This window comes from Girardinichthys multiradiatus, chromosome 5 (genome assembly GCF_021462225.1).
Source record: "Girardinichthys multiradiatus isolate DD_20200921_A chromosome 5, DD_fGirMul_XY1, whole genome shotgun sequence".
Classification (NCBI taxonomy): Eukaryota; Metazoa; Chordata; class Actinopteri; order Cyprinodontiformes; family Goodeidae; genus Girardinichthys; species Girardinichthys multiradiatus.
The window spans coordinates 17,297,608-17,310,416 of NC_061798.1; the positions used below are offsets into that span (position 1 = coordinate 17,297,608).

Here is a 12,809-nt window from a genome sequence, read left to right on the forward strand (position 1 = left end):
TTTTAGATTCATTGCACACTAACTGAAATATTTCAGGTCTTTTATTGTCTTAATACGAATGATTTTGGCATACAGCTCATGAAAACCCAAAATTCCTATCTCACAAAATTAGCATATTATTAAAAGGGTCTCTAAACGAGCTATGAACCTAATCATCTGAATCAACGAGTTAACTCTAAACACCTGCAAAAGATTCCTGAGGCCTTTAAAACTCCCAGCTTGGTTCATCACTCAAAACCCCGATCATGGGTAAGACTGCCGACCTGACTGCTGTCCAGAAGGCCACTATTGACACCCTCAAGCAAGAGGGTAAGACACAGAAATAAATTTCTGAACAAATAGGCTGTTCCCAGAGTGCTGTATCAAGGCACCTCAGTGGGAAGTCTGTGGGAAGGAAAAAGTGTGGCAGAAAATGCTGCACAACGAGAAGAGGTGACCGGACCCTGAGGAAGATTGTGGAGAAGGGCCGATTCCAGACCTTGGGGGACCTGCGGAAGCAGTGGACTGAGTCTGGAGTAGAAACATCCAGAGCCACCGTGCACAGACGTGTGCAGGAAATGGGCTACAGGTGCCGCATTCCCCAGACCTGGGCTACAGAGAAGCAGCACTGGACTGTTGCTCAGTGGTCCAAAGTACTTTTTTCGGATGAAAGCAAATTCTGCATGTCATTCGGAAATCAAGGTGCCAGAGTCTGGAGGAAGACTGGGGAGAAGGAAATGCCAAAATGCCAGAAGTCCAGTGTCAAGTACCCACAGTCAGTGATGGTCTGGGGTGCCGTGTCAGCTGCTGGTGTTGGTCCACTGTGTTTTATCAAGGGCAGGGTCAATGCAGCTAGCTATCAGGAGATTTTGGAGCACTTCATGCTTCCATCTGCTGAAAAGCTTTATGGAGATGAAGATTTCATTTTTCAGCAACACCTGGCACCTGCTCACAGTGCCAAAACCACTGGTAAATGGTTTACTGACCATGGTATCACTGTGCTCAATTGGCCTGCCAACTCTCCTGACCTGAACCCCATAGAGAATCTGTGGGATATTGTGAAGAGAACGTTGAGAGACTCAAGACCCAACACTCTGGATGAGCTAAAGGCCGCTATCGAAGCATCCTGGACCTCCATAAGACCTCAGCAGTGCCACAGGTTGATTGCCTCCATGCCACGCCGCATTGAAGCAGTCATTTCTGCCAAAGGATTCCCGACCAAGTATCGAGTGTATAACTATACATGATTATTTGAAGGTTGACGTTTTTTGTATTAAAAACACTTTTCTTTTATTGGTCGGATGAAATATGCTAATTTTGTGAGATAGGAATTTTGGGTTTTCATGAGCTGTATGCCAAAATCATCCGTATTAAGACATTAAAAGACCTGAAATATTTCAGTTAGTGTGCAATGAATCTAAAATATATGAATGTTAAATTTTCATCATGACATTATGGAAAATAATGAACTTTATCACAATATGCTAATTTTTTGAGAAGGACCTGTAGCACTGGCCTGCTCTGACTGTAAGCCAGTCTTATAGAAATGAGATAAGGCTGTTCAGTTGGATACTTGTATTTATTTGGGTAAGGTGATTAAAAAAAAGTCTGTCTTCTGCTTGTTGATGCGCGTATCAAAGTGTGCATAGTCATACCGTTCTGACAACTATACAGGCTGTATGCAGGACTGTAATGTTTGAAAACTTGCAGGGAATGTTATAGCTTGTGGCTGTGAACATTATTTTTGTCCTGCATAAAATTCAACGTAAATAGGCTTTCCAAAGAACAATTACCAGCTGCCAGGGCAAGGATGCATATCTGAGACACTGAATTTATTTTTGTTTTGAAATTGGCCACATTTGGGTACACCTATGAACACTATTGTGAATTACATCAGTTGTAATTTCCAACCAACCACACACCCCCCCTCTTTATATGCCTCCTTCTGTGAGGGATAAGGTTAGGGTTCATGTGTCTTGATTTTAAACAGAGAGGGAGTGGGGACTTGGTACGAGCAGCCCCTAGATGCTGCTGATAAAAGCATAACCCACTCCTCTCCTCCATATCCCTTTCTGTGGCATGTGGGAGGGAAAAGCACTTAGAGCAGACATGAGTGATAAACAATACAAAAGTTTTCAAACCCTAACACAAAGAAAACCATTAAATGAAAAAGGCGTTCTAAAACTTTTGACCAGTAGTGTACACAAGAGTCACATATACAATTCTTAAATCAGTTAAAGTTAAACTGTTTTATTTTCATTCAATTTTTTGTAAATTCTTATAATCCCCACATCAGACACAACAGCGACGAATAAATATAATTTAAATTGCTTGCACAGACTACAACGTGATCAAAAAGAAATAGATTTGAGTTAGTGTTATGACCTGGCTCAAAAGCTACAAAAAGCAAGACAAACCATATGAGTTCTGAAACATAAATGTATTCAGCACAATCTAAGGTTCAAAAAATCAAAGTTTTTCAATATGAAGAGTGAAAGTCAGTGAAATCAGTAGAGTATGGTGTGCTTGAGTGGAGGATATATGTGAAAGTGTTGTAATGTGCAATCAAAATACCGTACAAAGGAAAATGTGGAGCAGTTAAGGTTTAAAGAAACTAACAGCCTTATCAGGTCCTCAAGTGTCTAATATCGCTAATCAGTGTTGCATTTGAAAGGTATATATGCTTGATTAATGATTAATCAAAACTAGTCTAATGAACTAATCTATTCTCAATGTTAGCTAAACAATTGTGTTTTTTGTGCTCGTTAATTTTATCATGGAAAGTCACAGGTTCCATTGTCTACATGGCAAGTCTCTGTGGTTTGAGTCTGATCCACAAACAAAAAGGTCAGTGCTCCAAACTGGCGGATACCAGCACTATAATCATGACTAAATAAATGAACTTGATCATAACATTCATTATTACACAATTCAATAAATTATTTTTAGGTGTTTTAATAATCTGATGTTCATGTAATACAGTAAAAACAGGATTTTACTGTTGCAGTTGGTTAACGTGGCAACAATTATTATTTTTAAAGAAATCGTTTTTTGTTTTTTTTATTATGGATCAGTTTGCTGATTATTTTTTGGTTTGGTTAATATTCACTGTACAAAGCAACTGTAAAAAAGATTTTCAGACAATTTGGAAGTTTACTTCCACTTGCTGGTTGTTCTGGCAAACAAAAACACAGTTTAAAATCAAAAAATACATTATTTATTTGATTAAATTAGATATTTGTTTTTACTTGTTTAACACTCAAAATTAAACGTTTTGGACTTTGACCTAACTAGAGACTTGCATGCCTTGACTTGGGACTTGACTCAAGACTTAGGTGGAAAGACTTGAGACTTGCTTGTGACTTTCAAGACAATGATTCGGTAAAAACTGTAAACTCATATTGAGGCTGAACCTGGGATATTAAGCTGTTTACTAAGGTTAATGTTAAAGCTGGTCATTTGCATAACTTTACATGTCTTCAAATAGTTGGTCTCCTAATTTACAAACTAAAAGTTAAAACTATGCAAATGTATAATCCTAGCCAATGAGCCTTTTATTATGACATTAGAATTTAAGCCATCTGCAATTAGTCTGCATACAAATCTATCTAATCAACTCTGTAATGGGTTCTAACGTTGAGAGAATTTAAAAACCACTGATAATTATTTGAAGAAAATTAATGTGATTCTTTTATAATCTATCAGCTTTTTAAATGTTGAAGTCTGCTTGAAGGAATGTGAACACTGTGATCCATGAAATCTAAAATCAGTACAATACTGTCATTATAGACAGAATACAATACATCACAAACATTTTCATCTGTGTTTTCCTCAAGTTAACAGTAATACCCCCTGATGTTTCCTAGGTGACTACTCTGGTGAACACCAGCAACAAGGGACCCTCCAGCAAGAAGAAAGGACGGTCTAAGAAGGCGCATGTTCTGGCAGTGTCTGTGGAGCAGGCCACCCAAAACTTTCTTGAAAAGGGTGAGCAGATTGCCAAAGACAGCCAGGACCTCAAGGAAGAGCTCATTGCTGCTGTGGAGGATGTTCGCAAGCAAGGTTTGTTCACATTGAAAAGCAGTGATGATGCTGGTGCAGTTGTTATCTAACACTGGACAGATAAACGGTGTTGTAAGAGGATACCATCACATTTTGCCTTTAGGCATATAAAAACGTCTTTCATTCCTCTTACTAATATTCTTTTCAAAGAACCTCTAAATCTTTACTTTTTATCAAACTTTTGAAGCATCACTCATCATCTTCCAAAAGTCTGTTTAAGATATATTTTTTTTGTCTAAATACATCATGTTCCAAACTTTCACTGTAAGATTTTTTTACTGGAAGAAATAAATTAATAATTAAAAATTCTGCTTTAGGTATGAATATGTTTATATTTTGGCTAAGACAACAGAAAAGAAAAGATTGCAATATCTTTTTTAGACATAGAAGTTATATTTATTTGTAGATATTTACATAGATTATATTTGCTCAATGCTTATGACGAAGATGAGAAGCTTATGTGACATACCTGTCTGCGCTAATTTTTGCTTTGACCTTAATGGCTGGATCTGGTGAATAATTGACATATATTTCTAATGTTTGGGAAAGAAAATGTCAGATTACCTCAAACGTTTCGATGGATTCCAAAGTTCAGATTGGCAAGGTGTATTTGCTCAATTTAACAGATTAGTACCCATTGGCTTTGGGCTTCACTTGATGCACCCAGCCTTACAAATGCAGTGAGTCAAGTCCACGAGCTGTCTGTCCTAAATGCTTAAAGCTTCTGCTGTCTGCGACGGTGAGGAACCCTTGCTGAATTGGCTTTATAAATACTCCTCATTTTCCATCTACCCATTGGCAGAATCTCCCTCACTACTGGATAGTTATGTTTAGTAATTCTTTCAACTATTTGGCCAAAGCTTAGAGTCAGGTTTGGTAGTTTGAAACATACAGCTAAAATATCTTTGTAAGTAACTGAACAAGATGTTGGTAGTTTACATGATGCTGCTTGATAATGTTTTCTTGCTGCTCCATCCTGTCTATGTGTGGCATATTACTCTCCTCTTTTTACATCCCAACATCATCAGTTATGAATTAGTTTTTAACCATGTGAGAAAATGGGTGTGTGCTGTCGGGAGACTGTGGAAAGTAAGCTCAGCTTATTTCTTCACTTTCCTTCAGTGTTGCTGCAAGTCAGTGAATATAAACAAGACATTTCTTCCCAGAATGGTAATGAATTAACTTCCCTGTAAAAGGCGTTTGCCAACATTCTATGTGTTGCTGCATTATTTGTCATATTGAATTTTCAGCCCAGCTTGGCTGCTACTGCAGTTCACTGCTGAGTTGTGTGCTGTGACAAACAGGATTTATGTGTTAATGAGAGAGTCTGTCCTGCAAATGGCAGCACGTGAACAGTTAAAGCCACACTAAATAGTAACGGTGTTAATCTATACATCAAACTTCTATCTTAACAAACTCATAATCTTGTCATGATTACATTTTAAATTCCTCAGCACACAGGAAACTCTACTAATTAGACAGTGCTAAAGGGCAGACTGACATGTAAGTATGCTCTTTAGGCTAACAAATGTACACCTGATAAACAGCTTTCTCAGTCATTTTCTTCTATGCTCGAATATTTGTTTCTCTATTCATTACTGACTGAGCCTAAATAATTGGCATCATTATTTATGTGAGTGCTTGGCTCAGTGGTGCTACAGTCAGCACCATTCTATCACAACCAGAAGGTTCTGTGCTTGAACCTGCTGGTTGTTTTTTTTTTTTATGTTTGGATGCTGTTCTTGTGTGGACATGGTCTTCTCCAGGGGCTCCACCATGTGAGGAAATGCATTAATGATTTAAAACTAATCATAGCTAAGTCACTGACTTAGGGTGTCAACTCGTGCCGTATTAAAACAGCCAAATAATTCTTTATTAAAGGAATGTGTCTCGCAAAAATATGAATCTAGTTTTTGTTTTTATATATTTATTATAATCCTGAATATAAATATATACATTTACATTTTATACATTATACTATAAATGGACTTGTTAAACAAACACTTAGTTATTCTAAACTGATTTTTTTAAACTAATATTTTAATGCATAAAACCTTTACCATGTAAAAAACAACAAAACAACTTTTTAGCTTTCCCAAAGTATTATTGTTGTTGTCTAGTCTCATTTTTTTGAACCCAGGGTTTTATCTCATCTCATCTCTCGAGCTGGAAGTATTGTTTCATTCTCAGTACTAAACATTTGTGGCCATTTCTTTGTGTTTCCTTTTTTGCTGCACTTCCCATGTGAGTGGGGGAATGAGCTTCCCGACTGGTGTGGATTTATGGTGTTTTATTTGGCCCATTGTTTTATTTAATGAATACAACAAACAAAATATTAATTAACAAAACAAACAAAAAAGTCTTTAAAAAGCCTGTTGTATTTCTAGAACAATAGTGAATGATTTTTAACATTTTCATTTGATGAACTTTGCCTTAGAACTGGAAATTTGGCTTTTGTTTTTTTCAAACATTTATTTTTATTTTTTTGATTTATTTATCTCACATAGCTGTCTTCCTGCCGCACAGACAGCACCAAAGTCCATTAAACAAGATATTATACAACTATCAGGACTCATTGTGCTGACCTCATATAACACTATTGACTTGTTCACTCCCATCTTGCTGAGCTGTGTCTCTCAGCTCTTGTTATACCATTGATCTGTTCACTGTCTTTAATTTACCACTAGTAAATAAAGGATTTCCACATTCTAATGTACCTCCTATTGGGATTGTTTACATGCAAATATGGACAGACTACAAAAATAATCTTGGCATTTATGATGAAACCATTCTGAACAAGGTCAATCACACTCTTTATTGGATATTTTATAAAACAAATAGACATTTAGTGTCACATTTCACCTCGTACAGCAGCTCGTTGCTGAAGCTATGGTCATATGTTAGGAAGGATGTCAGGATTAACAAAGTGTATACAGAGGTAGTTTTTGGTAATGTTGTCCACTTTTGAACTCATTTTCCTAAAAATCAATCCAACCAAACATGATTTGTTGTAATTAAACTATTTTAATGCTTTTTATTTTTTGACATTGGGTCTGCAGTTACGTAAATATAACTTTCAGCACGTCAATAATTTGAATCCCTGCAGTCACACTAGTACTGGGTCAATCTAGCTTCTGATCAGGCATTTTAATGAAACCAGTAAGTAGGGTTATTAAAATAATAACATTATTTCCACCTCCATAGTTTCACCTTAGATTAAAAGCATTTAAACAGCGCTCAAGCTTTTGCTCTCTGTCTGTCTTTAGTTGTGCCTGTTCTCATCTGCTGCTGTATTGTTTGACACCATGCTGCTTGTCTGTTAACTTGATTTGAATTTCAATGTAAAACAGCTTCTTATTATAAGAGAACTGTAACTTTGGGGACTTGCAGAGTTTTGTGATGTCATGCAGCATCTCATCTGATAAAAAACATAGATTTAATAGTTTTTCAGGGTGATGTAAAAGCTAAATTAGAAGTTTCTTTCTCGAGCCGACTATTATTAATTACTGTAGGGAAGTCACGCTGCCATCAGTGTGTCTCTGTTGCTGCAGTGCTTTACAGAAGCCCTCTGTAGCTGGGACATTGGTTCGAGTATTATGGTGATATGTTAAATGTATAGTGTTGCATCACTTGATTTACTGCTGGATTTTAAGAACAATGATAGAATTTATGTTCTTTTGTTTCACAGTCATGTTCAGTTGATTTTGTTTTATGAAATACTTTAGTAACCAACAGCTGAAGGGTTTAATGGTGTCTCTTTATTAAATTATTAAAGCTAACAGTACGGGTCTTATTTATGTAAAGCACAGACACTTCCACTGTTGCACTCTGTTCCTCCTGCCTCACACTATATTTTATCGAGGGTTACTAGCTCATAATATTTATTTTAAACATAAATAATGTGTGTGAGTTGGGTGTGAACATCTTTGTATTGTAAACCACTCTTGTTAAAAACAGTATTGACACAAGTTAAAGTAACATTCTGTGATCTCATTTGGTGTACTGTGACACCCTAACTGCAACTGATAATACAAATATATGTGTGATTTTAGTGGATAAACACATGCTGACATACACAAACGCTAATTTCTCATCTGCTCACCGCACTGTTTACTCCATCCATTCCTGCAGGAGAAACGATGCGTATAGCCTCGTCCGAGTTTGCTGATGACCCTTGCTCCTCTGTGAAGCGTGGCACCATGGTGAGGGCTGCTCGCGCCTTGCTGTCTGCTGTCACCCGCCTACTCATCCTTGCTGACATGGCTGATGTCATGAGGCTGCTGGCCCACCTTAAGATTGTAAGTGCATTTAGTCCCGTGTGATGTGAACACATCTAAAACGAAGCTTCAGTTGACATGTTTCAGTTTTGACCCTGTGACCTCATGGCTCTGTGGTCGAAGGAATATACAGTAGGTGTTGGTTATGCTGTGTTAAAACAGCACTCAGAACTGCATCCCAAATGAGTGATAAACAGAGACACCATGATGAGGTGTGGCTTTAGCCTCATATGCTGAGTGTTATAAAAGCTAATGAGTTCCTTTTGCTGAGGGATCTTCACACACAAAAACACACACACACACACACACACACGCACACACACACACACACACTATATTGGCTTTTAACACCAAGTCACACATATTAGCATATAAATGAGACATGGAGGAGAATCCTGAAAAGAGACATCATCATAAATGTCCTGGTGTAGTTAACTACACTCTCTTTAATCATTAAAATAAGTTAGATTACTTGGCCATTTATTTTTACACTGGCTTGGGGCTTGGTAGGGGACATAAATACAGAACATTTAAGATACCAATATGCTTTTGCTTAATATCTGAGATCCTCATCCCTGCAGATATCTTCAGTCACCCAGTTTATCTCTCACACAAATGAGCACTAATAGTCCTTTCTTTCTTTCTAGCTTCATTCTTTGGGTTCTCTGAGTTCATTTGAGCTTGTGTAACACATATCAAAGCCATCTTTAATAGTGTGATTTAAACAAATCTATTTGAACCCCTGAACCCTTTCCACATTTTGTCACTGTACATACACGCATTTGTATCCAGCAGCCTTTATTCCAGTGACTCTAAGTAAAATCCGATATAACCAATTGCCCAGAGGAGTCACCTCATTAGTAAATAGTGTCCACCTGTGTTTAATTATAACTCATCATGAATACAACTGTTGCCTGAAGCCTTCAGAAGTTTTTTTAGAGAACATTAGTGAACAAACAGCATCATGAAGACCAAAGAACAGAGAAGAACAACTCTACAAAGTTTGGGTCAAGTTGTGTGCACTGACCAGGCATACCATCATGGCCACTTAAAGTTGAAGTGATTATCTATTAATCATGGCCCCTGTGGGTTGGATGTAGTTTGTCCTCAGTTGATATCTTAGAAACAGGAAAAATGCACATTCATAAGGACTTGAGCAAGTTTTAAAAAGGTCAAATTGTTATTGCTGGAGGTCTGGGTCAGAACCCCAAACTCCTGTAGTATTTTTAAGATCTGTAGTAATCAGTGTTCCTTTGACCAAAAGAGGTCAAAGGAAGGAACATTGATGAACTTGCAACAGGGCCATGAGCAGTCAAGACTTATTGATGCAGGTGGGGAGCGAAGTCCAATGTGTGTGATCCGTTCTGACAGATAAGCTGAGCTGGGCAGTGGTTCAAATTGCTGAAAAAGTTGCTGGTTCTGACAGAAAGGTGCTAGAACACACAGGGCCTCACAGTTTGTTGCATATGGGGCTGCATAGCAGCATGCATATCAGGATGTAAAGGATTTTTCCTGATGGCTGTGGCATCTTTCAGCAGGAAAAAGTACCTGTCATAAAGCAAAAATGATTCAGTGATAGTGAGAGAAGGACTTCAGCGTAAGTGCTGCTGTCTTGCTCGCAGGAAGGCCTTTGGTTCAAATCCTGAATGGCGTCCTTCAGCATGGGGGTTACCTGTTCTCCAGGTGCATGCATGGGTTCTCTGCATGTTTTCACCCACAGTCCAAGACCATACATATTAGGTTAAGTGGTTGCTTAAAACTCTCCTTTGGAGGAAGTATGTAACTGTAAGCATGGTTGTTTATTCAGTATGTCTCTGTGGTTATCCTGTCATAGATTGATGACCTGTTTAGGGTGTATCCTGGCTTTTGTCCACCAGTCCCACCACAACCTGCACAGATAAGCGTGTATACAGGTCCTTCTCAAAAAATTAGCATATTGTGATAAAGTTAATTATTTTCCATAATGTCATGATGAAAATTTAACATTCATATATTTTAGATTCATTGCACACTAACTGAAATATTTCAGGTCTTTTATTGTCTTAATACGGATGATTTTGGCATACAGCTCATGAAAACCCAAAATTCCTATCTCACAAAATTAGCATATCATTAAAAGGGTCTCTAAACGAGCTATGAACCTAATCATCTGAATCAACAAGTTAACTCTAAACACCTGCAAAAGATTCCTGAGGCCTTTAAAACTCCCAGCCTGGTTCATCACTCAAAACCCCAATCATGGGTAAGACTGCCGACCTGACTGCTGTCCAGAAGGCCACTATTGACACCCTCAAGCAAGAGGGTAAGACACAGAAAGAAATTTCTGAACGAATAGGCTGTTCCCAGAGTGCTGTATCAAGGCACCTCAGTGGGAAGTCTGTGGGAAGGAAAAAGTGTGGCAGAAAACGCTGCACAATGAGAAGAGGTGACCGGACCCTGAGGAAGATTGTGGAGAAGGGCCGATTCCAGACCTTGGGGGACCTGCGGAAGCAGTGGACTGAGTCTGGAGTAGAAACATCCAGAGCCACCGTGCACAGGCGTGTGCAAGAAATGGGCTACAGGTGCCACATTCCCCAGGTCAAGCCACTTTTGAACCAGAAACAGCGGCAGAAGCGCCTGACCTGGGCTACAGAGAAGCAGCACTGGACTGTTGCTCAGTGGTCCAAAGTACTTTTTTCGGATGAAAGCAAATTCTGCATGTCATTCAGAAATCAAGGTGCCAGAGTCTGGAGGAAGACTGGGGAGAAGGAAATGCCAAAATGCCAGAAGTCCAGTGTCAAGTACCCACAGTCAGTGATGGTCTGGGGTGCCGTGTCAGCTGCTGGTGTTGGTTCACTGTGTTTTATCAAGGGCAGGGTCAATGCAGCTAGCTATCAGGAGATTTTGGAGCGCTTCATGCTTCTATCTGCTGAAAAGCTTTATGGAGATGAAGATTTCATTCTTCATCACGACCTGGCACCGGCTCACAGTGCCAAAACCACTGGTAAATGGTTTACTGACCATGGTATCACTGTGCTCAATTGGCCTGCCAACTCTCCTGACCTGAACCCCATAGAGAATCTGTGGGATATTGTGAAGAGAACGTTGAGAGACTCAAGACCCAACACTCTGGATGAGCTAAAGGCCGCTATCGAAGCATCCTGGGTCTCCATAAGACCTCAGCAGTGCCACAGGCTGATTGCCTCCATGCCACGCCGTATTGAAGCAGTCATTTCTGCAAAAGGATTCCCGACCAAGTATTGAGCGCATAACTGTACATGATTATTTGAAGGTTGACGTTTTTTGTATTAAAAACACTTTTCTTTTATTGGTCAGATGAAATATGCTAATTTTGTGAGATAGGAATTTTGGGTTTTCATGAGCTGTATGCCAAAATCATCCGTATTAAGACAATAAAAGACCTGAAATATTTCAGTTAGTGTGCAATGAATCTAAAATATATGAATGCTAAATTTTCATCATGACATTATGGAAAATAATGAACTTTATCACAATATGCTAATATTTTGAGAAGGACCTGTAGACAATGGATGAAAGGAAAATTTAATGAGAACAGCAACAAGTTAGATTATTGACCTGCCTCTTATGTTTCCCAGATCTTTATCCAGTTGCCTGATTGGTTTAGGGTTCACAGCAAATATGGGGGAGTCCAAAATTGTGCTATTTGGCCTATGTGCAAAATGCTGGTGGAAAACTGACGCTGCACATCCACTTGAACACACTACCCTAATGGTGAAACATAGTAGTTGTAGCACCATGCTGTGGGGATGCTTTTCTTAAGCAGGGACAGGGAAGCTGCTTGAAGTTTAGGAGATGATGGAAGTACAGGGCAATCCTGGAAGAAAACATGTACTGTAAAGGTTCATCTTCCAACAGAATAGTAAATATACAGCCAGAGGTATTATGGAATAGTTTAGATCAAACCATGTGTTAGAATGGCCCAGTCTAAGTTCAGATCTAAATCCAACCGATGTTTTGTGAAAAGATTAAAGATACTGAACTATGAATCAACAAAGGATGAAGAACATTTTAGGTCTCTAGGAGTGTAGAGCTGTTACAGTCATACCCTAAAACACTGTAAATGCAATTATGTGATACTTTGTGTTGGTTTATCACCAACACAAAGTCTAAATAAAATACATTGAAGGTTATGATTCTAGCATGACAAAATGTGAAACAGATAAAGTGGTATGAATACTATGGAACACACTGTATGTGTCTATTATGTGTTACAGTCTTCTACATTTTTTTATTAGGGAAAACAATGACTGTTATTTGACTGTACCGACAAAATATACTGAAAAAGCTGAAGAAGACTAAACTTAAACAACTGAATAGTTTCTGTTGCTTCAAGTCTTAATGCATTCACCAGTTATAAGAAACGATTTCTTTTTTCAATTACGTTTTTTTTTAAATAAAAAGAGCGTTTGTAACTAATACGCTGTTTGGTTTTTAAGTAAATAAATAATGTAGTTAAGTTTTGACCTCTGA

At 38.3% G+C, this 12,809-nt stretch overlaps 1 protein-coding gene across 1 annotated transcript in view; it reads left to right on the forward strand.

Annotated features, from left to right (window-relative positions):
- The window catches only part of ctnna2 (catenin (cadherin-associated protein), alpha 2), a 466,961-nt gene that overhangs the window by 48,697 nt on the left and 405,455 nt on the right, over positions 1-12,809 (forward strand). Inside the window, exons 3-4 of the mRNA XM_047366904.1 lie at positions 3,846-4,041; positions 8,173-8,339. Of these exons, the coding sequence (XP_047222860.1) occupies positions 3,846-4,041; positions 8,173-8,339 (363 nt within the window). The remainder of the gene's footprint in view (positions 1-3,845; positions 4,042-8,172; positions 8,340-12,809) is intronic.